Source organism: Onychomys torridus, chromosome 2 (genome assembly GCF_903995425.1).
Source record: "Onychomys torridus chromosome 2, mOncTor1.1, whole genome shotgun sequence".
Classification (NCBI taxonomy): Eukaryota; Metazoa; Chordata; class Mammalia; order Rodentia; family Cricetidae; genus Onychomys; species Onychomys torridus.
In genome coordinates, this window is record NC_050444.1 from 27,723,228 (window position 1) to 27,749,976 (window position 26,749).

General features: G+C 45.6%; 1 protein-coding gene across 1 annotated transcript; it reads left to right on the forward strand.

The window, feature by feature from the left end:
• Positions 1-17,486: 17,486 nt before the first annotated feature.
• On the forward strand, positions 17,487-21,297 carry Hey1 (hes related family bHLH transcription factor with YRPW motif 1). The gene is made up of 5 exons (XM_036180068.1): positions 17,487-17,742; positions 17,970-18,045; positions 18,181-18,264; positions 18,531-18,612; positions 19,515-21,297. Exons 1-5 carry the CDS (start codon positions 17,654-17,656, stop codon positions 20,081-20,083), a joined length of 900 nt encoding a protein of 299 aa, XP_036035961.1. The 5' UTR covers positions 17,487-17,653; the 3' UTR covers positions 20,084-21,297.
• The last annotated feature ends 5,452 nt before the right edge of the window (positions 21,298-26,749 follow it).

A 26,749-nucleotide genomic window follows, 5' to 3' on the forward strand; every position in this document is an offset into this window, starting at 1 on the left:
AGCTGGAGGTCAGCCACCGAATGTCGATCAGAGCCAGGGAAAACAACTGTTACCAAATATTCTTTCAACTGGTCAGTGGCCGGACCACTTCGTTGCTCATTGTCCTGTCCCACCGTGAGGTTCAGGGACCCCGCTGTGGCGGTGCCAAGGAGACCGGGCTCATTGTGCTAAGCAGAGGAGGGGTACCGCCCTGTCGCTATCCTGTGAGACAGACCTGGACCCAGAAGCCCCGAGGCCAGTGTCCCTAACCTAGGAGCCCCTCAACTGGCTAGAAGCAACTCCAGGCTGAGGACACTTAATGTCTCCCGCGTCAAGGTGGCCCCGGAGAGAGACTAATGGAAACTTACTTCACAGTTTCTCTCAGTCCAGGACACCGAGGACTTAAAAACCCTCAGCTTTACTAAGATGGAATTCATGTACAACTTACCCACTTAAAATACATGATTGGGTAGGCGGTGGTGGCACACGCCTTTATTCCCAGCACTCGGGAGGCAGAGGCAGATGGATCTCTGTGAGTTTGAGGCCGGCCTGGGCTACCAAGTGAGTTCCAGGAAAGGTGCAAAGCTACACAGAGAAACCCTGTCTCAAAAACCAAAACAAAACAAAAAACAAAAACAAAAAACCATGATTGGGTTTTTTTTTTAGTGACTTCCTAGATGTGCACTAACACCAATTATATTAAAATATTTTCATTTTCTGAAAAGCAAAAACTTGGCTGTCCACATCACAAGCATGGACAAGGCCTTTGGCTCCATCTCCAGTACTGTAACACACAGAGAGATAGACAGACACACACACACACACACACACACACACACACACAAGCAAAAACACCTGGTACCATTAGCTTTTGCTTCCCATCTCTAGCTGTCTTTCTTACAGACTGTGCCATCTTTGTGGCTGGTTTCTTTCACTTTCCATGTTCTTCAGGGGCCATCTAAGTTGTACTGTAAATCAGCACTTGTTTTTAATTCTCCAATTGTATTGCACTATGGAGATTTGAATCACACTTTGTTGATGGGCACTGGAATTGTTCCCACAATGTGGCCATTATGAACAATGGTAAGAAAGTTCACGCAGGCTTCCTGTGAACATATGCTTTCTCATGAATAGATAACGGGAAGTGGAGGTGTTCATTTGAAGGTAAATTTTTGTTTGGTTTTCAAATCGAGTCCCAGGTAGCTTCCGAATTGGCTCAGACCACAAGGCAGGTTAGTCTCTGGTTTCTTTTTCTCCGGGTCCTCACTAGCACTGGCTGTTGGCTACAGCCGTTCTACAACCAAATATATAAAGTGATTTCTCAATTATAAAATAGTAAAAGTGGATGAGCCCTAAACTCTTTCCAATGTGAATTTCGGAGGTCCTTCTGGGAATAAGAATGGTGACTTGCACTGTGTGTTCTAGAAGGGTCATGAATGGCAATTTCACCAGCTGCTAAAAGCAATAGTATTGTTGTTTAGAAGTCAGGGGCTGAAATAGAAAGTTATTATTTACAAACATATTTTGTGGGAGCTTTAGTGACTCCATCTTGGTGTTGGTCCTGACAATATTTCTAGCTGATACATGGAGTTGGACAAGAATGCCCTAGTTAGGGACTGACTTCACCAGGCACTCCCCCTTTCCACTTCCAAACCCAAGTTTTCAGTCTCTGAAGTAGGCAAGTTGTTCCTGTATGTGATTAAAAAGGACCCTGTATAATTCCCGAAACCATCAGCTGGCATTAATCCTCACTCTGGTTGTATTGCCCACACTTGGAGACTTTTCCTGGAGCCAGGGAGTTTAATCAGGGTTGATATTTATTTAGCCATGAGCATAAATTCTCACAGAAGAGGCTGTGTTTATAATAAGGGCTTTGATGTTTCTGTTGACTTGACTGGATGTGGCTCACCAAAGGGACAGTCTACTATGCTACAGTAGGAAAATGCCAAGCATGTGTGTATGGCAATGAATGGGATGGGAGCATTGTCCCTTGCCGTAACCTCGTAACCTCTTTATTTATCAAATTCAAACGACTATCAGGGTTTTGCACTTTTTGAATAGGTCTTTCCCCGCAATGGGTATCTGTTGTGTAATAATTAAGACACATTCCTTTTAGAAGTCACATTTAACTCAGAAGAGGCAAATGCCATACATGAAGCATCCACCTACAGGCACTGTGCTTGGTGACAGGTTTTGCCATGACTCCACCTTGGCTACCCATTAGTCACCTGGAGACTTTTATGGTTTTTTTTTTTTTTTTTTGCCAGACTTCAGTGTAAATTAATTAAATCCAAATCCCCAGAGTCTTTTGGGAAGGGGGATGCTGAGATGTTGTTAACTTCAGTATTTTCCTCCAGGCCTCCAATAAATCCAAGTGCAGTGGGGTTGAAGGTGGCCGCACCCGCTGGTTCTCCAGGCACAGTTCAGGAGCAACAGCATCACTGGGGATGCAACTGGAGGCAAGTTCAAGGCCCCCAAGCCCCAGGACAGAGGCCTCATAGTCAATGCTTTAATAAGTGTCCACCAATTCTGCTGGGTGCTGGAGCCTGAGGCCGCTGGTTGTCTGTTTTCTAGTTGGCTTCCCTTTGGAGCCATCGGAGGGACTAAGTACTGACAGCCAGGTTTTGTCCCCAGAGTTTGTGGTTTCTGTTATTTTGTGATAGGACCAATGATTCAAATTTTATTTTTTAGAAAAAGGATCACTGGATGACTCTAGTATGAGGTTCAGTTGCAACCCATAGAGCTGACGTAAGCAATTCCTAAATCATTGCTCAGGAACTTGTTTGGAGGATGAATTCTTGAGCCTGACCCAGTTGGATACCCTGTGGTGGTGTCCCTGAATCCATGTGATTCTGGCCTGTGCTGCCTTCAGTGCAGTACTTGGTTGTGAGATTGGGATATAGGTGTGTGTGTGTGTGTGTGTGTGTGTGTGTGTGTGTACCCCCTTCTGTGTATACCTCTCTCTCTCTCTGTGTATGGTATTTGGATACATCATAGTTCATTATAAAACTATGGACTAGGCCAGCTGTGGTAGCACATACTTTTAATTCCAGAAGAGGCAGGTAGATCTCTGTGGGTTCAAGACCAGCTTGGTCTACATAACAAGATTCAGGTCAGCCAAGACTATACTAGTGAGACAAAAAAGCAAAAACTACAAAACAAAAAAACCCACTGTGTGAACTACACTCCTTAGAGGAACCCAGTTTCTCTGTTTATATAATTAATATATATTATTAATTCTATTATTACCATAATAATGTATACTTTACTTTTAATTATTTTGCCTTTGCAGATTTGAAAGATGGCCTCATCTATGCTTTTATCTTTTATTTGCTCATTTATTTGGCACTCAGATATCTGAGCATTTCATTTGACACAGGAAGACAATGGTTTCCTTTATTGTCTGTGGAACCCTTCCCATGGGAAATTTGAGAGCCATGGTTTCTCCAGATAGACAGCAAACTTCAACTGTCACCACCAGAACTGTCTCCAAATTCAAATGGCTTAAACTGGGACTTTAACACACATCCCTAATTCCCTAGAAAAGTACCAGGTTCTTACCATTCCAGAGAACTTGGCAGATCTCAAAGCTACATGGCTGAATACTGTATATGTCAAGATCTCTGGGCAGAGAGAGGCTAAGCAACTTTGTTTCCTTCTAAACTTTCCCGTTGGAATCAGGCTTCTCCACCAGCAAAGACAAATGGCTTCCTAAAATAATGGATTACAAACGTGGTCCTTGAACCAACAGTCACCTTAACTTCAGCTGATGCATGCTAGATGCTGATAGCCACTGTTATGGGGCTAAAAAAAATTGATATTTTTGTTTTGTATAGTTTCTACATATAGTTCAGGCCATCTAGAAGTTACTACTGTAGCCCAGGCTAGCCTCAGACTCACACTGACCTTCTTGCCTCAGTCTCCCAAATGCTAGGATTATAGATACCTAGACTGGAAATGATTTTTGACACAGTGTTACTTCTATCCAATGACAGGCTAGGTGCTGCTCAGTGTCCTTCTATAATTCATTCTCATGTTCTTTCCATCCCTGAAAACAAGGTCTTCATCAGGCTCATTCCTAGAAGATCCCAACTCTAGAACTTTCTCCCTTAAGTCATTTTTAAATCACCTCAACTACAACAAAGGCAGCCTGGGGAATCCTGTTTCTGATCTAACAGATTATGTTACTCACTTTACCTCCTTGCCTTCAGAGCCATGTAACTCCCTTCTCTCTGGGCCATCTTTCCTCCTTGTTTACCCTTGAGGATTGCTTTGCTCCAAGGCCCAGATGAGCACATCCTCTCCTTTTTCTGTTCTGACTCCAATAAATAAAGGTAATGGGACCAAGGGCAGCAACTCAGTCTGTCGCATCAAAATGTAAAGTCGGGCGGTGGTGGCACACGCCTTTAATCCCAGTACTCGGGAGGCAGAGGCAGGCTGATCTCTGTGAGTTCCAGGCTAGCCTGGTCTACAAAGTGAGTTTCCAGGACAGCCAGGACTGTTACACAGAGAAACCCTGTCTTGAAAAACCCAAACCAAACAAAAACAAAAACCAAAACCAAAAAACAAAAATACCAAAACAAATCATAGAACCTGAACTACTCTTTTTTTTTCCTTCCAGTTATCATCTAAACATGAAATTTGGCTTGCACTAAAAAAAAAAAAAAAAGGATTGTGGAGACTCAGAGACCACCAAATATGCACACTTTAGTATGTGGTATCTTCAACAATAGGGTCTTAGCACCAAGTTTTGGAGGGTAACTGAGAACAATGTCGATAGCTTGTAATGTTGGGGGTGGTCTATGAGACTCCACAGACCAACAACTTCAAAAGAGGTAACTCATTCCTGACACTAGGTTTTTATTTGATTTCCAGTTGTCTAGGAGAGGCATTGTCTGCACACACACACACACACACACACACACACACATACCACCACCACCACCACCACCACCACCAATTATTGGCTAACTCCACTTAAACTCTTTTTTATACATGTATATTTTAGGAAGTTTCTATAGTAGTGTGTTTTCATGTGTTCTTTTCAAAGGTCTTTTTCTGTGGAATAATCCTTCTGTACCTGTGTGAATATATGTCCCTATGATTGGTTTAATAAACAAGCTGACTGGCCAATAGCTGAACAGAATAAAGTTAGGCAGGAGAGCCAAACTGAGAATGATGGGAGAAAGAAGGGTGGAATCTGGAGTCACCAGTCAAATGCAGAGGGAGCAGGAGGTAAATGTGCCATGCTAATAAAGGCACCACCATGTGACAGAGCATAAATAAGGAATATGCATTAACTTAAAATGTAAGAGCTAGTTAGTAATAAGCCTGAGCTATTGGCCAAACATTTATAAGTAATAGTCAGTCCCCATGTTGGTTATTTGGGAGCTGGTGGACAGGAAAGGAACTTTTGTCTACAGTCTTTAGTAGTATTAACCCTCCATACTCCCAAGGATGGGTGTTTTAAAGGAAAGCTTTTAAGGAAAGACATTGTTGCTCATGTCTGAAATCTATGCTCAGGAGGCAGAAGCAGTAGAAGGGTAGGAGTTTAAGGCTAAATGAACTACACAGTGAGTTCCAGGCCAGTTTGGCTACAGTTTGAAACCCTGTCTCAAAAAAAAAAAAACAAAAAAGCCCCCAAAGCTACTTTAAATATTTGTTATAGTGATTGTGTAGGGACTTAGGGTCTGAGGTAATGACATGATTGTACACATAAATGCAGGGACAAATTCAACTATCTCCAAGCCAAATATATCCTGTTTCATATAAAAGATGGCATATATTTAAAATCTATGACATACTCAACCATTTGATCTTTCTGGTTTCTATACTTCCTCCACCATGGTGGAAAATAATTTAATTTAATCTCTGAAAGAGCTGAAGGTGTAACTCAGTGGTAGAGTACTTGGCTAGCATGTACAAGGCCATGGATTCGATCCCCAGCACTGTAGAGATGAGGGAGGGTGTTTACCAATGGCCCCCAAGATCCCCCACTAGACTCCACCTCCTAGAGGTCTGTCATGGTCAGTCTTCTATTGCTGTGTAGAGATACCATGACCACAGCAACTCTTACAAAAGAAAGCCATTTAATTATGGTGGGTTACAGTTTCAGAGGTGTAGTCCCTTATCTTCATGGTGGGAAGCATGGCAGCACACAGGCAGACGTGCTGGAGAAGGGGCTGAGAGTTCTACATCTGGATCCACAGAAAACAGGAAGAGAGAGACATTGGGGCTGGCTTGGGCTTTTGAAACCCCAAAGCTTATTGCTCCCCACCCATCTCCTCCAACAAAGCCACACCTACTCTAAGGTCACATCTCCTAATCCAGCTCTTCCCTAATGACCAAGCATTCAAATATCTGAGCTTTGGGGGGGGGGGGAGCTTTTCTATTCAAACTATCACAAGGTCCCACCACCTCCCAGTGGCACCACGCTGGCAAACAGCCTTTAATGTGTGCACTTTAGAGGGCAATCTGGGTCAAAGCATAGTAGAAAGGCATAGTAGAAAGTTTCTTCAAGTTATAGAGATTCCCCCTGCCCCATGAGGAGGGCTGTGTTTCAAAGCATGTTCCAGGGTTGAACATCTGGCCCACTGCACGTGGGAAGGCTGTTCTTGCAAAGATAGCTGGCTGTAACTATAAACTGGAGAAAGGAACCCTGATAACCGTATTCTGGGGATTTAGTATGGCAAGTGGAGAGAGATGATATCTTAGAGGGAGGGTCATGATTTGTTGTTGTTGCTATTTCAGGTATCAACAGTCGGGCCAAAGGGTCAGCTCTGCTGGACATCCAGCAGAGAGGAACTGGCCATCTAGTTTTCTGCCACTTGACAAACAGGTCTGAAAACCCAGCTGCTCTTAAGCAGACATATGAGAAATACCAAAATCTGTATCATTTATTTAGAAAGGAATTTGTCCTCGTTCATTAACTTGTACTCCCTGAAGAATTTGAAAAAGCCACCGAAAAACAGAAAAACATACTTGCTCTTAAAGCAGGTCTTTTTAAGTGGGAAACTTGTGTCTTCTGCTTAGCTCATTCCATTACATGTGAAATAAAACGCAATGATTATATATATATATATATTATATGTGCACTTGAGTACAGGTACCTGGGAAGGCCAGAGACATCAGAATCCCTGGAGCTAGAGTTACAGAAGGTTGAGAGCATGCCAGATATGGGTACTGGAAACCCAAATCGGGTGTTCTGCAAGAGTGTGTGCACTCTTCCCCTCTGAGCCATTGCTCCAGTCCCTAGTGGAACACATTTTCAAAGCTGGGCAATAGAGTGTCTTCCTGAGCAGGAATGTCTGCTCACAAAGATGTGGTAGCTTGTTACAAAAGCTTTGAAATAAAAAAGCCCCCTAACATTATCTTAAATTTTATTGCTCATTTACCAGAAAATTTTGTTATAGTTCTGCTTAATGCTTATTAAAATGATAGGTATAAATATATCAATAAACAACTTTTTTAATTGTAAAAAAAGGTGCATACTAACACATACAGGCAATATAAAGAATAAAATGTATAGGGTTTCAGAACTAGTGAAGAGTTTTAAGTCTTGAGAGGACAAACTGAATGTGTGTGTTACACAGTATAATCTGGAATGATAGAGTAACTGAATGATTTTCTAAATACAAATTTCTAATATGAATATGGAGAATAAGAAAAAAATTAATGTACTAATTTTAAACGTTGAATTAATAGTAAGAATACTGCCATGTTTCTCAGATTTTAAAAAGAGTTTTGAAATAGGAATTATTTTATCTCTAGCCATCATAACTCAATGCCATAGATGGGGCCACTTTGATAATAGGGATCTCCTTTTAGCTTTGGAGATAGGCAGTCTAAGAGGAGATCCCAGCATAATGGGGTACCTGTGAGCCACCCCCACTTTATAGCCTTACAAATATCTGGCTACCTTTGCTGTGTTCTATAAAAAAAGGGTGGAAGGAGGGGGAGTGGAGAAGGGTGTGAGGGAGGGAGCAGGCAGCAAGAGAGCCAGCTTCCAGGTATCTCTTTACAAGAGCCCAATTCCATCATGAGGGCTCCATTTTCCTCCAAACTTAATTATCTTCCAAAGGCCCTGTCTTAATTAGGGTTTCAGTTGCTGTGATGAAACGCCAGGACCAAAAGCAAGTAGGGGAGGAGAGGGTTTATTCTGCTTATGCCTACATATCACAGTTCATCATCACAGGCAGTCAGGACAGGAACTCAAACAGGGCAGGAGCCTGGAGGAAGGAGCCCACACAGGGCCATGGAGGGGTGCTGCTCCCTGGCTTGTGCTTTACAGCCTGCTCAGCCGGCTTTCTTACAGCACCCGGGACCACCAGGCCAGGCCTGGCACCACCCACCATGGGCTCAGCCTTTCCATCAGTCACTAATTAAGACAGTGCTGCACAGGCTTGCCTACAGCCAGGTCTTCTGGAGGCATTTCCTCAGTTGAGGCTCCCTCCTCTCAGATGAGTGTGTCCAGCTGATATGAAAAGCAGCCAACAGAGGCCCTTCCTTCAAACACCATTGAATTGCATTGTGGGGCCATTACAGGACAGAAATCCAAGCATCTGTCACGTCTTTCCCCCTCCCGTAGCAGAAGGTTGCACAGCCTCACTAGATTCTGAGTACAAATGAGTCCACACCTACGCCCAAACTGCATCGAAGAGATGGCTCAGTGGTTAACAGCATTTGTCTCACAGAGGACCCAGGTTCATTCATTAGTATCCACATGGCAGTTTCAGGGGATCAGGCATGCACATAGTGCATAGACATACATGCAGGCAAAACACTCATACACTAATAAAAATAAAACAAAAGCAAAAAAAAAAAAAACTCCAGCGGCTCAATCTTCCTGCTTGGCTTAGGGATTTTGCCCTGTTCTGTGCCCTTAGCCTCACCTGGGAAGTACCTGTTGGATGCTCTCCCTCAAGTTGAGTACTGTTAACTTCATCCGTGCCCCCCCAGGGAGGCTCTTGTTTCTGCCCTTGAGGCCACACCCTCTGAAGACTTGCATTGTGCCAATACCCAAGTCTTTCACAGGAGGCCATGTGGTGGTACGTGCACATGTGTGTAAGGGGTGAGGATTGGTGGTACAGATGAGCTTTTACTCAGCAAAACAATGCTCCCCTTTCAAAATGGTCTATCAGCTAGCTCCTTCAGACTCTGGTCTTAACTTTTTGTCTACTAAGAATATCTGTGCTCCAATTCTCTTTTCTTCTTCATCTCTACCCTGTGGTTTCTGAATAAAAACCAAATCCTTTTGACCCTAAAATCAAAGCTCCAGGAAATATTACTTCCAGCCTATAGGCAGTACGTTAGCAGCTGGCTAGTTACAAAGCCATGGAGTCTGTGAATTCCAGGCTATAAGTCACCTGCAACCTCCTATATTTTGACCTTCAATAATTCAAAATTATCTTAGATTTATTTTGTCTTAATTTGCTTTCTGTTGCTATGGTAATAAAACACCGTGACTAAAAGCAACTCAAGAGAAGGCAGGGTTTATTTTATCTTACACTCCACCATCAGGGAAGCCGAGGCAGGAACTCAAGCAGGGTGAGAATCATGTGTCAGGGACTGAAGCAGAGGCCATGGAGAAACACTGATTGTTGGTTCTTCCTCATGGCTTGCTCAGCTCTCTTTCTTGTACAACCCAGGACCGCCTGCCTAGGTCTGCCATTGCCCATAGTGGGATGGGCCTTCCCACACCAACCATTAATCAAGGAAATGCCCTACAGACCTGCCAATCTGATGGAGGAATTTTCTCAACTTAGGTTTTCCTTTTCCAGATGACTCTAGCTGTTTCAAGTTGACAAAACACAAAAACCAAACCAAAAAACCCAACTAACCATCACATATTTATAATAATCTCTTGTATTAGTCAGGGTTCTCTAGAATAACAGAATTCATAGAATGAATCTCTCTGTATATCTATATATACATATACATACATATATGTCTAAATGGGATTTATTAGAATGACTTACAGGTTGTGGTCCAACTAATTCAGCAATGACAGGCTATGAACGGATGGTCCAAGAATCCTGAAGTTGCTCAGCCCAGGAGGCTGGATGTCTCAGCTGGTCTTCAGTAGACACTGGAATCCCAGAGAAGCAGGTCTAATGCAGTAAAGGAATGGACTTGCTAGCAAGGAGAGAGCAAGCAGGCACAGAGAGAGCAAGCTCCCTTCTTCCATGTTCTTGTATAGGCTTCCAGCAGATGTGGCCCAGATTAAAGGTGAGTCTTCCTGTCTCAAGATCCAGATGGAAGGTGTGTGCCTTCTTCAAATTAAGCAAAAATAAAAAATAAAAAAGATTCTTCCTTGTGTGTTCTCCATTTTGGGATTTTAGTTCATTTCAGATGTAGTCAAGTTGACAACCAAGAATAGCCATCACTGTATTTGGAACCTGGAGCTGATGGAGTTGTATGGTACCTGCATCCAGGCTGCCTGGGAAAATAGACCTTCACTCGAGTGGAAGTAGCTACTACTTCAAGAACAATATTCCCAGTCCAGTTACGTGACACTCTTAAGATTGATCTCATTTATACCTCAAATTGACTTGAAGCTGTAGATATGAAAAGCAGTTGAATTTGTAAATTATGAAAATATACTGCAAATGACCATAAGTTAATTAAGAAAATAATATGCTATATATCAGTCTCTACATCTGTGTGTGTGTGTGTGTGTGTGTGTGTGTGTGTGTGTGTGTGTGTGTGTGAGACACGTAGAAGCATATGCACATACCTATGGAGGCCAGAAGACAAATTTGGGCATCATAACTTAGGAGCTACCCACCTTGGGTTTTTGAGATAGGATCTTTCATTTGTTCATTTGCCTGGATCTCACCAATTAGGCTAGGCTGATTTGCTATCAAATTCCAGATTCATCTGTCTCCCCTCCCCAGTGCTCTGGTTATAAATGTGTGCCATTACACCCAGCCAGCATTTCTACGTAGGTTCTGGAGATCAAGCTGAAGTCATAGTGTTTGCAAGGAGCTATCTCCCCAGCCCCAAATATCTGCATCATTTTAATTGAGATCTCTGGCTGCTATGTACATGTGATTGCATACATATGCATGCACACACATGGATATGTACACACACATTCACCCATGCAATGAAGATTTCTACTAAAATGTTTTCTTAAAAATGTTATTGGGATTTGTCAGAAAAATTAAAAAGCAAGTTAATTTCATTACTTTCTTAGTAACTATATTATATACATATTTTATTTATTTATTTTGAGACAAGGTCTCACTATGAAGCCCTGATAGGCCTGGAACTGTCTATATAGACCAAGCTAGCTCATGAAAGACCCATCTGCCTCTTTTTTTCTGAGTACTGTGATTAAAGGCCTGTGCTACCACACCTGGCCAGCAACATTTTTTGAGTTGCTTTTAAACTCATGATTATTTAGTTGGGCAGTGGTGGAACGTGCCTTTTGTCCCAGGACTTGGAAGACAGAGGCAGGGTGATCTCTGTGAGTTCAAGCCCAGTCTGGTCTACAAATCGAGTTCCAGGACAGCCAGGGATTTTACATAGAGAAATCCCATCTAAATAATAATAATAATAATAATAATAATAATAATAATAATAATAAATTAATACAAACCAAAACCATACCAAAACAAAAACCTGATGATTACTAAATTGTTTGTGGGTCAGTGGTCATTAATCAAAAGCTAAACACAAGAGCTGGGATGTAGCTCAGTTGGTGGAGTGCTTTTATCTAGCATGCATGAAGTCCTGGGTTTGATGGTAAACTTGAAAATCAAATCCACAATTATTCAATTAAAGCATCGTTCATTAACTATTGGCCAGGGATATGGACACTAGCCAGGTCCATCCCAAGATTCCCAGAGAATGGTGCTGAATTAAGTTAGTCTAGTATTCACAAAGGCAAAACCCACAAGGCTATAGTACTTCCCACTTTTGTCCAATTGGGGGCAAGCATGCTGACATACTTCCTGCCTACAGACCTCCCACCTACATGTGATCAAGCACATCCTTTGCTGTTGGGGCAACCAACTTTGTTTACTGAAGTGAAAACACATGGCTTCTTATCCTCCCAGAACGTCAGACCCCAGCATTGCCGGAAGTTCCCTGTCCTTGGAAACTGGGGCTTACGGGTTTACTTTAGCCCTTGCATTGGATCCTCAGATATTGCGTATGTAAATCAGCACTGGGAGATGGAGGCAGGAGGATAGGAAATTCAGTCTTCCTTGGCTACATAGTAAGTTCTAAGACCATTATCAGGTTCAAAAGAAACTCAGGGCAAATGGCTAACTGTGGTGCCTATTAGCATAGCCAAGTGCATGCTGGCTCCCCGGGCTCTCTCAGCACTGCAAACATATTACAGAGTCTATGCTGCATAGTAGTTCTCACCTGCCTCCTACCCTGAAGGTCTCCAGATCATGGGCGTCCTTTCCCCCAGCTTCTCATTCCTATATAAAACCCTGCCATTGCAGCCATCTCTTGGATCTCTTGGCCTCCTCTCTCTTGCCCCCCACTTGGTCCTCCTCCCTCACTCCTCTCCTCTCAGGGCCTGGTCCATTCTGCTGGCCATGTTCAATGTACTGCTTTCTCTCCCTGCTCTATACTCCTCCAGATGCCTCTGTCTGTACTCTCCCTTATATCTACAATAAAAACCTTTCCCTTCAACCATACCTTGGAGGGTTCACGTCTGCACTTTATACATCTGGTGCCAAACTGCCACTTTAAACACCTGGGATACACAAGATCTTGTTGTCAAGTGGGGTAAGGGAGGGGGTGGGCGGACAGCAGCAGCAGTGTACAGGCTGGGTAATTTACCACCATCATACCAGGATAAAAAGATCTTTCTCTACCCCCTCTTCCTCTCCCTTCTCCTTGTCCACGCCCCTTTCTGTAGAGATTGAGTGGCTTATCCTGGAGGGATTCACAGGAAAATCCACTGAAGCTTACCCTTGCTGTTCCAGGATACTCAGGATGTTATTAGCATGATTATCGTCATCACCACCATCACTAACGCTGTCTTTGTCCTCCTCATCCATGATAAGCATGAAGTACATGTTTGTATCCTACTTTACAAAAGTGTCTCCCTGGACTGTTCCTCTCTTTTATTAAAACAATGTCTAATGTATTCTGGGTCAGCTCTCAACTCATTGCAGAGCTGAGCATGGCCTTAAACTGACCCTCCCATCATGATCTCCAAAGTGTTGGGATTCCAGGCACTATCACCACACCAAGCTTTGCTTCATTTCATTTTAACTTTCAAAAAGCAAAAAGCGCACTAATGAGAAAGTAAGGCTCATGGGAGTGGGGGTGTGAGCATGGCTTATGATTTGCTCATGGTAACTCAAAGCCCCGCAGGTGACTTGATCGCCCTCCCTTACCACAGTACCACTGTGGCCTGTTGTTTCCAAAGAAACATGCCTTCCCAGCAAACAGCAGCGCGCCTCACACTGGCTGTCAATTAGGAGACCTGAGAGCGGAAACACACTTGTCTGTGGCATAACACAGCACAAGGCTAGGTGATGTTCTAAGGAGGGCTTCTGGGGAGCCCCACATACAGGAGGATGGAGGATGGTTGCTGAGTCAAGATTCTTTTGTGACAGTTTGGGGCCATTCTGCTTTGGTTCTGACTTCATGCATGCTCCAAAGGGAGCAGAAGCTGAACTCTGTGAGTGTGCAGCTTATTTATATGCCTATTTATAGCGGTGTGTGCTCGGGGGGGATGTTTCTTAATAAGAGACTCAGAAACAGCACTTTCACTAAAAACGAACAGCAGATAGCCATTCTACCCACAATAGACTGGTGCTTTAAGTATGTAGCACTGATCCCCTCCCAGGACACTAAAAAGCTACTTTCTAGAGATGCTGTGTTAATATATCTGATTACTAGATTATGCTACATCACAATCTCAGCAGTTATGAGAAATCATCAGAAGAAAATGCTGGGGTCACCTACTGCTGCATTCACCAACACAGCAGACTTACCAATGCCTGATACTAACGGTGCTGTTTACCTAGTGTTAACAATGGCCATACATTATGTAATCAATGCACTGTTCATAATGGCCTTGGGTGGTAACTATTATCAATAGCCTCATGTCACAGATAACGGAAACATGTAACAGAGGTTAAATAACATGCCCACTGTCAGGAAGCTCTTCTGAGGATCGGGATGGAGACCGTGGCCTTTCAGCCTCATTGCTCCAGGCCTGACTCAGTGCTTAGCACTTAGTACGGCTTTCCTACAAGTTTTTAATTAACCAAACCCTAACAGTTTCAAATACTTCACCTGCTGCCTTTACTTCCGAGTTTCTCTGGTTGACTTTTGCTTTGCAAGACAGGGCTCACATAGCCAGATTGTCTTGAGACTTTGAATTCCCCCATTCAGCTGCCCCAGGGGTAGGATTACAGAAACGTCCTACCATGAGTAATGTAAGAGTTGTTTTTTGACACAAAACTTTTTTGGAAGCTGGGTTTCACTACATAGCACTGGCCTGGAACTTCCTATGTAGACATCAGGCTGGCCTCAGACTCGAGATCTGACTGCCTCAGCCTCCCGAGAGCTCTTAAAGGCGAGTTGCACATGAAGACTCCACCTCTGAGCACCATTTCCAGCAGCACCTGTGAGGTCACCTGCCCGGACAGCACAGTGACAGAATAAGGGTTTCCTGCAGGGTTCCAGACTTCTCCAGTTCTAAAAAGACCCAATTCTTAAAGGCCAGGCCTAAGCACCCCCACTCACTGTGCAAGAAGCCCCAAATCTCCCAGGAAAAAAAAATGCCAGTGGCTAGTGGCTGGTGGGAAACAGCCTGGTGCTCTCAGTGTCTCCCTGACCCCACCAGCCAAGGGATGGGCTGCCACCCTTCCTTCCTGGTGATTACTCAGTGACCTCCCCCATCTTGATCTTACATCCTTGGTCAATTCTGAAAAGCTCCACCAGACCTGATAAAAGTGTCCCCATTGCCTCCTGTCCCCTTATCAGAAGGTGCCACTAGGCTCTGGGGCACCATAGTGATGGATCTCACTTGTGTGTTAGCTCATTGTGCATTGTCTCTCTAGGACGGGAGTTCCAGAGCGGAGCTTATGACCTCGGTCACCTTTGTTCCCCAGGTGCTAGCATTGTGCCAGGCACAATGGAGACAGTCAGCACTGGTTAGATGGATGGAAAGGTGAGCTGATACCATTCCGTGGCGCTAAGCAAGTGTCGGGCTCCTCAGTTACTGCCAGTCTTTGGCTTTTTTGGTACAAGGTCTTGTTTTACTTATAATCAGGAGGGTCTTGACCTGTGTAGCATACATAGGCTGGGCTCAACCTTGACATTTCTGCTTCTACTTCTAAGTTGTATGATTATAGGCATGCAACACCACATGCCCAACAGGATAGCCTCATTTTCTGAGGTAAACATACATGTGTGAGAAATCCTGGAACCTAAAATGGCATGAAATAAAATACCCTCAACATCAACCTTTTCTTTTTACCAGCCAACCTGTTGCTTGTTTCTCTCTGCACAGCAGCCAAAACTGGCCAAAGTAGAGAAGGCTTTCCTGTTAGGGGCCACTGACCCGGAAAACTTAAGAGCCATGCAGTAGAAGTGACACTGATTCTGGGGCAGGACGACCTATCACTTTGGGGGAAGAAATGGGATGGCGGAGGGACTATGGGAGGCACAGGAATGGTTTGCCAAGTCTTCTGTCTGGATCTCCAGGCAGTGGGAGGAGGCAGGTGCTGTGGTGTGTCTGTGCGAAGATGAGGCAGCAGAGAGATGTTCACAGACGGGCTTCCAGGTTTGTGACAGCAGCCGTTTAGAAGCTCAGCTGTGAACACAGCAGGGGATCGGGCTGTGAAACTGACCTTGGATTGACCACTCACTCATAAGCAGCATGTGGTGGGGTATCAGCCCTGCAGGGGTGTGGGCACTAGCAAGAACAAAGCCAAGATGGAGGGACCTCACCCATGGGGGGGTGTGCTAAGGAGCTGGACGTTAGGGTGAAGTGCAGGGAGATCTTTAATAGGAGCCAGGAGGTGACCCGTAGTGTGTGCAGATGGAGAGAAGGACCTGGGAACCGGGTTTAGGCCCTCATGCTGCGCTTGGAAACTCATCCAGTCTAGAAACCAAAAATGCGTGCAAGAGTGATTAGTTTCTTTTACCCCCTCAACATTCATGAAGCTTTGCTTCACAGACAGGAACCTTCGAACGGGATAAAGATCAGGTTTTCTGTTGGCCGTCTACTTCTATGAAGGCTGGACTCAGTAACCAACTCTTAGATTTAAAATATTTTTAAAAGTCGTCCTTCTTAGTGGGGAGGAGGGGAGAGGTGCACAAAACTTCATACAGCACCCCTAACACCCGCCCTGATTGAGACCAAAGGGAGGGTGTGTGTGTGTGTGTGTGTGTGTGTGTGTGTGTGTGTGTGTGTGTGTGTGGTGCTGGTGAGAAACGTGCATTCCCGCAGTGAGGTCAGCCTCCGAAGCAAACACCCAGGCCGCCACCCTGTCGCCTGCTGAGAGGATCTGGCCGCCAACTCCAGCGGGGAGGGCAAAACCAAACTAAAACAACAACAAAAATCCCAACATAATGAATGTCTCCGGGGACAGCTACCCCTCCGTCAAGTTAACAGAGAAAACAAGCGGTCCACTTCCCCGGAAATGAGATGCTCGGGGGGCATTCATTCCATCCCGGAGCTAAGACCTCGCAGGATAGACTAGCTTTCACAGGCTCCCAGCACCCAAAGCTCATCATTCCTCTGTCGGCCCCTTACTGTCTCAGCTCCCAGAGCTGCTGGCCACCACCCACACGAGCTGCGCCCCAGGCAACCGTTCCCTGCAGGACCCGCCCAAGCCCGCCAACCGAGCGCGCCTCCCGCCGAGGAGCACCGGCAGCCGGGCGGAGAGCGGGAGGCGAGCGGCGGCTTCCGGGGCCCGCCGGCGCCCGGACTCCGATTACAGGTTCACACGAGGAGCCCGGCAGGCGCGCCCTCGCGCAGCCCCGCGGCCCCGTTCCCCGCCCGGCTATTCTTCTCCATTCATGCGGACGCCCAGGGCTGCCGCCGCCGCCGCCGTCGTCGCCAGCGCGGCCGCCGTCGCCGTCCGTCCGGATTGGCTGGCGGCCGGGGCGCCGGCACTTTCCCACGGCCCGCGGCGCGTGCGGCTCACCGGCGGCGCTGCAGGCGCGGCCCTGGCACACGGCCAGGCCAATCGGGGCGCGCGGGGTGGGGCGGGGCGGTGGCTAGCGCCGGGCTGGTGTCCCGGGCCGGCCCCCAGCTCCTGCCCGCCGCCGGCCCACCGCCGCCCGCGCCACCCGCGGCCCCCAGCCGAGCTCCCGCGGAGCCGACGCACTGCCGCCGGGCAGGGGCGGGCTCCAGGGGCGGGGCGCAGTCCGCCTCGGCCTCCGCTCGTCCCGCCCCCTGGGCGGCTGCCAATCCGCGCTGCGAGGCGCCGATTGGCCGGAGCCCGCGGTTGCCCCGGAGCCGCGGCCCCGCCTCTGCCCCCCGCACCTCCCCGCCTCCCCCGCCCTCCCCCGGGCCCTGGGAAGGGGCGCAGCGTGGGAAAGGGATGGTTGAGTTTTAACCGGAGGCTGAGCGTGAGTGGGATCAGTGTGCGCGCACCGCCCGCAGCCGAGCGCCGAGCGGCCGCTGCTGTTAACTCCTCCCTGCCCGCCGCGCGACCCTCCTCGGAGCCCGCGCTCCGCCAGCATGAAGAGAGCTCACCCCGACTACAGCTCCTCTGATAGCGAGCTGGACGAGACCATCGAGGTGGAGAAGGAGAGTGCGGACGAGAATGGGTGAGTTGGCGGCGCCCGGCCGAGCCTGAGTGGGAGGAGAGGCTGGGGTGCGCTGGTTCTCGGTTCTCATTGCCCGGAGTCCAGCAGCCCCGGGCCGACTGCTGCAGGCTGTGAGCGACCCCCCGCCCCCCCGGGCGTTCTCCAGCTCGAGTTGCCAAAGAAACCTGAGTGCAGGGGGGCTCTCGAGTCCCCATCATTCCTCAAGGCAATTGCTTCCTATCTTGCAGAAACTTGAGTTCGGCGCTGGGTTCCATGTCCCCAACGACATCGTCCCAGGTTTTGGCCAGGAAAAGACGGAGAGGCGTGAGTACCCTCCCCCCCAATACTTTAAATATATATGCATATTGCTGTAGTAGCTAACGGAAAGAACCAAGTTTCTTCTCCTTGGAATTTACAGTCATAATGGAAATGTCCTTTGTTTTTGTCTGCTTCTCACAGATAATTGAGAAGCGCCGACGAGACCGAATCAATAACAGTTTGTCTGAGCTGAGGAGGCTGGTACCCAGTGCTTTTGAGAAGCAGGTAATGGAGGCAGTAGGTAGAGCGCCTGTTGTAGCCGTCAGCACCCTCATTCCCTCTCCTCCGTGCTTCGAACCCCATCCGTGTCTTGGAATAAAAGCTTTGCCATGTCGTTGTACGTTCAGACACAAAATTCCAACAGATTTTGTGGACACACCTCATTTTGCTTTAGTTGACGTTTGAATCTTACATATTTGTATATATGTGCATGCGTATTTTAAGCTCTCCAACGGCACTGCTGTCAAATAAACCCTTTGTCGTCTCTTTAGGGATCTGCTAAGCTGGAAAAAGCAGAGATTTTGCAGATGACTGTGGATCACTTGAAAATGCTGCACACTGCAGGGGGGAAAGGTATGCCTCTCCAGTTCTAGCTGGGGCTGTGCGTGCTCGGCGTGGAGGGAGCAGCAAGCGCAGTCTGGGATTGGTGCAGTCCCTGTCTGCTTTTGCTCTGGGGGTGGGGAGAGGGCGAACAGTGTGTGGTTGCCAGTCAGTGCACCTTCACCGGCACATGGGCACATCGGCTCCTGGCTCGTGGGCAGTGAGTTCATCGCCCCAGCCTCTTCCAACTGAACTAACTCACCTTTCAGCAAGTGTCCGATGCCTCTGAGCGCCTCCCGTTGTGACAGCCATGATTTAGGTCAAGTCACTCACATTTGTCTGTTGCTATTTAAGAAAAGCTCGGGAGATGGCTTATTAAAAACAGCAGCTATGTAGTCTGAATTTCATATACAGGATTTAAAAAAAAAATGAATTGCCAAAAGAATCCGGAGGGAAGGGACCTGTTGTGGCCAAGCAGGGGAAAATGGTAACAGAAGGTGGGAGACTGAAGCCTGTGTCTGTCTCCAGCCCCAAAATTCTTCACCAAGGACCAAGTGCCTAAAAGCTTCCCGATGATAACTTACATCTGTGTGTCTAATGAATTTCACTACTCTGTGGTTTCTCTGTCCTTGATGTACTTTTTGTTGTTGTTGAGGGAAAACATTAAAGGAAAGAACATAGTTTCATCTGCTGGTAGGGTATAATTCCAATTTCTGCTCAGCAGCTTCTAATTGGGCTTTGAACTTGCATTAGCAAACATATAATGTTGATTAAGGCAAAGATTTTGGTCAACTCCAAAATATTTGCTCTTCCAGGACCCATGGTCTGTGCTGTAACCCTGTATGTGTATTTGCCAGGAAGGGCTGCCTTTGGAGTGGAAGAAATCCGGGAATGAGCAGCGCCTTGAAGGTTTCCTTTTGTTTTTTTGTGCTCAGGTTATTTTGACGCGCACGCCCTGGCCATGGACTATCGGAGTTTGGGGTTTCGGGAGTGCCTAGCCGAAGTTGCCCGTTATCTGAGCATCATTGAAGGACTGGACGCCTCTGACCCGCTTCGGGTTCGCCTGGTCTCACATCTCAACAACTACGCCTCCCAGCGGGAAGCCGCGAGCGGCGCCCACGCGGGCCTCGGACACATTCCCTGGGGGAGCGCCTTCGGACATCACCCACACGTCGCACACCCGCTGCTGCTGCCCCAGAATGGCCACGGGAATGCTGGCACCACGGCGTCACCCACGGAGCCGCATCACCAGGGCAGGCTGGCCTCAGCCCATGCCGAGGCGCCGGCCTTGCGGGCGCCCCCTAGTGGCAGCCTGGGACCGGTGCTTCCCGTGGTGACCTCGGCCTCCAAACTGTCGCCGCCGCTGCTCTCCTCGGTGGCCTCGCTCTCAGCCTTCCCCTTCTCCTTCAGCTCCTTCCACCTACTGAGCCCTTCGGCACCCACGCAGGCAGCAAACCTTGGCAAGCCCTATAGACCTTGGGGGACGGAGATCGGAGCTTTCTAAAGAACTAATGCCGTAGAGCAAGGGAGGGAAACGCTTAAAATCCCAGGTGCGCTGGGACGGTTGCCAACACCACCTTAAAGTCGTCAGTAAAAGTAAGGAAAAAGGTACACTTTCAGATACATGTTTTTCTCTAAAGACTGAAGGTTTGTTGGTTTACTTTTTTTTTCTTTAAATTTTTTTATCATGTCATGTATTAGCAGGTTTTTAAAATTAGTTGTTAATTTTTGTTTAAAACATTCGGTTGAGGTAGTGATTATAAACCAACACTTGGTGATCCGTTGTCTGTTCTGTGCCTGGTTTACTTTCGCAGTAGACCTGTCTGTCCGAGAATGATTCCATTTGCCTCAGTTTGGGGAATTTTAACATTAGTGTTTGGGGTCTGTTTTCTGGCTTGTATAAGTTGCAATCTTTTTATTTTTTTAAAAAAAATTCTTTAGGATTAATTTCCCAAACCACTATGCTCAATGTTAACATGGTTTTGTTAATGTTTTGACAGATTAAAATGTATAAGTGATATTCTTTGGTGGGGGTGGGGTAGGGAGGGGAGGGGGTCAGCAAAGCATTATATTTCCAAACTAAGCGTTGACAAATCAGAGGAACAGCTTTATTCTAGAAACACTAGCTCGCTGCCTCTTAGAGCAGTGAGGTGAATGCACAGACTTATCAGTGGTCCTGAATCCAGATGACCAGCTATTGTGGCCTGGCAGGCTTTGCTGTGCTAACATTTCCGGTTTAGAAACAGCCGCTGGTAGGCTACATCCCCACTTGGAGTGTTGGCAGCAAGCAAGACAATTATGTAGAACATGCCTGCACTTTCCAGCCCCAAGCAATGCAATGCATTTTCAGTTCACAGATCTCAAGTTCACAAGTGTTAACCTGCATACGTGATTGTAGTACGCAAGTAGTCAGTTCAGTGCCTGTTAAATGCATAACCTGATTTTCCCGGAACTGCCGTATTTTCTTTTAACAGGAAATTTTTATGTTGTGTTTTCCTTTTGGTGCATGAAAATGTGGTTTTTGCGATACTTAAAAGGGCTTCTCTGCCTTCTCTTTGACTTTTAAAATTTTGATTTGGGCTCTAGAAGTATTGTTTTACAGGTTTATTCCTTTAGCAGGTATAATTTGAACAGCCTCCACTGAGCTGGGTTTGACCTCTGTTGTACTGATGTGTTGTGACTAAATAAAAAAAAAGAACAAAAACAAAGAACAAAGTATGCTGCTGTGTCTCTCATCCTTAGCCTTCCCCTCTGTTGGTTGAGAACAATCTCAGGTTTCCTGGTTTTCATTTTGCCTAATGATTGGTTTTCTTCCATTGGCCAGTTTCATTATTCTTGGAATTCTAGGCTGTGTGAATTTGTAATGTCAAGTTAAATGTCTTTGTTAGACTACAGAGCTTTGCCTGGCCTCCCAGGAGGGAACAGAGTTTATCTGCTGCTCAGTCGGGTGGCCTGGTTCTGAACTGTCTGGCTCTGGACTCACGAGTTTGGATTCAGGCTGGGATCTGCGCTCTTGGAAGGAACTTGATAATAGAATTTTAAACCATGTTGATCATTTGATTAGAAGCTGCTGAACGCACCCACTGTGTGCTCAGTTCTTTGCTGGTAAGATAGAACATTTCATGTATCTAACTGTATTTGTTTTCATGGGAAAACAGGACTACAATGGCCTTGTATCTGAGGCCACAGAGAAGGCTTGGTGTAGTGCGGTGATGAGCAGTGGCAGGCTATAATTCTGCACCTGCACAGCTCCAGGAGTCTCCCCTCATTTTGTTTCTAAGGAATCCAGTTAACCCTTGGGCTACACTGTGCTCCTGAGCTGTGTGTGTGAGGAAGCAGACACATGCTTTAAGTTAGGACACAATGCCACCATGACAGGCAGTCATTGGCCACAGAAGAGTGCCTTCAAGATCCTGCAATGAAGGAACACTGCTTCTTTACTCAGCAGGAGTTTGCCTGGACCCCAAGCGTGGCAGCGAGAGAGGAGAAGGCAAAGCCCACTCTGGCAGATGACCACAGAGCATTGCTGCTCGCTCTGAGGAGAAAGCAAAGAAAACGCAGAGAGAAGTTTAGACTTTGAGATGGCAGCTGGGTCCCGGGAAGGATGGGAGGGAGGGGGGCCCTTGAGTTTCAACTGTGAGAGGCCATCGGGCTTTTGCTCAGTGACTTCAGCCCTAGGTCTCTCCTGAGATGGAAGCTCCTTCTCGGCATTGCCTGCTCCCTGCAGACGCTCTGTCTGACACAGCCTGTGATGGAAGGTGCTATGACGCTTCTGCCAAGCATGTTTAAATTTAGCCAGTAGGGCTTCCGCTGGTGTTACAGCATACTGAACAACATCGTGCCTCCTTCCATTCGACTTGCTGGTACCTAGGCTTGGATGGCCGTGAATGCAGTTTGCAGGGGAGCCATGGACGTGTGAAAAATCTAACGGGTCATCCTTGTCACACAGGATAATGGCTGAATCATGATCTGGGAACACTTTTGGGAGGGACAAAAGGATTTATTTTCTTCTTTCTCCCTTTCTCCCTCCCTCCCTCCCTCCCTCCCTCCCTCCCTCCCTCCCTCTTTTTGCCCAGGCTGTCCTCAAACTCCCCATGTGGAGGAGGCAGACCTTAAACTCCAGATCTTTCTGTCTTCACCTCCCAAGTGCTCAGTTACTACATCAAGTAGTCAGTTTTGAAATTTCATAATTTTTAAAGGAAATATCCTGCTCTCTCTCTCTCTCTCTCTCTCTCTCTCTCTCTCTCTCTCTCACACACTCACACACACACACACACACACACACACACACACCTTGAAGGTGACAGGTTTCTGGGTTGTTCAGGTGGAGTGAGGAGATGGAATTCTGGCGAAAAGCCAGCAGAACTGTTAGATTACAACAATTCCATTTCCATTTTGAATCGATGCATTAAAAATAAACAAGATCATCAGTTAATTACTACAGTCTACTTTTATATCATATATGATTTTTATTTATCTAAACAAGAATTTCCAGATGACCCATTAGTGTAAATAAACATCCAGTCATCTTTTCAAAGATGACCAAAATCTTTTTAAAGATTTATTCAAAGTGTCCGAGTGTTTTGCATGCACAAATGTGTGTCTGGTGCCCTTGGTGGTCAGAGAGACCATTAGATCCTTTGAATTAGAGTTATGGACCGGTGTGAGTCATCATGTGGTGTTGTGACTCACACCTAGGTCCTCTGCCATCTCTCTAGCCCCTAGGCTATTTATCTTATGAAAATAATATCATTGCTCATACCACTCATGAAAGTCCTTACTAATCACCAACTTAATTGATTAAATATATTCCTGTGAATTAATGAAAGCCGTAGAGCTCTTGTATGAACTAGTCTCTATTAGAAAAATCCAAGAAATACCATTTCTAATTTATTTCATCTAGCTGAATTAGGATGTGATTTTTTTATTCAGATTTTCCCTTCCCCACTCTGTCAGTCACTAAAATCATGATACTTTAAATATAGATTACTTAAATTTGAAGTCCCACAGGAAATGTTCTGTCTCTTGGTTACAGTTTCCCCAGCCCTTCTGGTCTGAACCAGTACCACAGCTTTGATGCCTTCATTAGTTTCTAGTGCTGATTTATAATTAAAATAACTTCAGAGCCAACATCATCCAAGACATTGCTTCAAATGTGGCCCCGTTTCTTTCACAGTCCAAGCCCCAGGGGATGGGGCATCTTGGGAAAGGGGCTTGGATCCTAGCTCAGTTCTGCCTTTAACTAATTGGGTGACCTTGGGGAGGTCATTAAAATTATGTAGAGGCTCTTTTGGTCATCTGCCAAATGACTAGATGGGCAATAAGGGTCCTAAGTGTCTGCTCACAGGGACATGTAGTGACTGGGAAGAAAGCAGGTGCTGGTCAGGTGACAGATCGTAAAAGAATGTTTTCATTAAACGTTCTTGTTCCTACACAGGCTTGATTCAATGCTTCCCAATTGTTGACGTTTTTAAAAATTAAATTAATAACAATTATTATTGATTGCCACTTCCCTCGTGTGTGTGTGTGTGTGTGTGTGTGTGTGTGTGTGTGTGTGTGTGAGTGAGAGAGAGAGAGAGAGAGAGAGAGAGAGAGAGAGAGAGACCACAGCCTGAGTGTGGAGGTTAGAGAACCTTTGTCAGGCATTAGTTTGTTCTTCCCACTATGGGTCTCTGGTATTGAACTCAGGCTATCAGAATTCTAGGGCAAGCAAGCACTTTTAACTGCTGAGCCATCTCACTGGTCCTAACTGAGTCCTTAATAATCACCCATTTAATCGATTAAATATATTACTGTAAATTAATGAAATGAAAAAGTTATAGAGTCTTTACGACCATCGCTACCTTTGGATTTCTATGTGGAACCATTTTTTTTTTTTTTATTAGTTAGCAACTTACTTACCAAAATCTGTCTGCTGGCAGGACTGGGCCAGTGGGCAGTAGCCATGTCTCAGGGACCTGAATGGCTCTGCAGAGGGCTGGAATCTTCTGATAATTTTGTTATGTATATCTTTGAATGTGCCTAATGAGTCAGTAGAGGCTTCAAAAAAAGGTAAGTGTTGTACTAATTATGCACGTGAAGGTGATACCGTGAGAAGATTATGGCAGAGTTTGTTTTCTAGGCTATTTTATTTTCTCCAAGCAAAATAAAGCCAAGAAAAACAACAACAATAAAACAAATGAAAACAAAGCCCTCTTTTCCGTAGTGTTTGGACAACTCCCAGGAATCTCTCCTGAAGGTACTCTCCCTTGGTCCTGTGTTCACTTTGCCACAGTGAACAAGATGCCAACACGGTGGCGTCTAGCAAAAGAGTGAGTGTGTGGCTGGCTTGTGACTCAGCACACTCATGCCCTGAAAGGATGCTCTGACTTCGGGGCTATCCCATGAGTGGGTTCCTGATAAAAAAGATGAGTTCACCCCATTTTCTCTCTTTGAGGCACTCACTTCTGCCATGTTATGCAGCAACACGAAGGCTCTCACCAGGTGCCGTGTGTTTGCACTTCTTAGCCTGCAGAACTATGAGCTAAGCAAGTTTCTATTCATAAACCAGCCTGGTTTTGTGGTATTCTGTTATAGCAACAGAAGACAGATTAAGGCATGCCTATAATCGAATTCATCTGGGGATATGTTCCAAGCTTTCTCTTCCCAGGAGGTCTTCCTTGACAACCCTTATTCAAATGGTCATCCCACTCTTCCCTTTCATGCCCACCTCCCTTTCCTCTTCCGGTTCCTTTCCATAGCATTGCACTATCTGACTGTAGAATGACAAGACACACTTTCTAATGTCTTGTTTACTGTGTATTTTTGGCTGGTTTGTCATTTCCACAGTTCGGTCACTTAAAGCAGCACTTACCATACTGGAGGCTTTCCATAAACATTACTGAATGAATGAATAAAGGATGCATGGATGGATAGATGGATGAGTGGATGGATGGATGAATGCCTGCATGCATGGATGGATGGGTGGGTGAGATGGATGGGTGGATGCATGGATGAATGGATGAATGAGTGAGATGGATGGGTGGATGTATGGATGGATGAGTGTATATATGTATGTATATATGGGTGGATAGATAATGGATGGATGGGTAGATAGATGAGATGGATGGATGGATAGATGAGTGGATGGATGAATGCATGCATGCAAGGATGGATGGATGCATGCATGGATGGGTGGGAAAATGGATGGATGAGTGGATGGATGGGTGGGTGAATGCATGGATGAGTGGATGGATGGGTGGGTGGATGCATGGATGAATGAATGAGTGTATATATGTATGTATGAGTGGATGGATAATGGATAAATGGATGGGTAGATGGGTGAGATGGATGGATGGATAGATGTTGACAGATTTTTCTTTGAGCTGCCAGCTCACAAAAAAATGACATGAAGACTTCTTATTAATTATGAAAGCTTGGCCTTAGCTTAGGCTTGCTTCTGACTAGCTCTTACAACTTGAATTAACCCTTTTGTATTAATCTACATTTTCCCTCATGGCTTTTTACCTTTTTTCCATCTTGCACCTTCTGTTTCCTCTCCATGTCCTCTGGTGTCCCATATGTAGCTAGATTCATCTCTTCTTCCTCTCTCTCTGCCTGGAAGTCCTGCCTAACCTCTTCCTGTCTAGCTATTGACCATTCAGCTCTTTATTAAACCAAACAGAAGGCACCTTGGCAAAGATGCATCTTCACAGTGTACAAAAAGATTATTCCACAACATTTACCCCTTTTTGTCTAAATAAAAACAAAGGGTTTTTAACTCTAACACAGTAAAACTACATACAATAAGAACAATTATCAGTTAAGGATTATATTTACAATATCTAGTCCATTTGCATTTAGAAAATTTGGAGAAGTGCTGTATTATCTATCCTATCTCAGTTCAAAGTTTTGTACCTAAACCATTTTCTGTTATAACTTGTATTACCATGCTAAAAATATCTTTTCAGGCCTTAAGACATATTCTCAGATAAACAACTTAAGCTTATATGTTTCTCAACTTTATAAACTTTACATTTCTTATGTAAGTTTCTTTTCTGAATTTTGTAACAAGGAAAACTGTAAAACTATAACTATCTAGTCTTCAACCCCCATAGGAGACCCAAGAATGATAAAATATTATTTGAATAAACAGGAAAGTCAGAGAAAGCAACTTCCAAAACTATAGAAA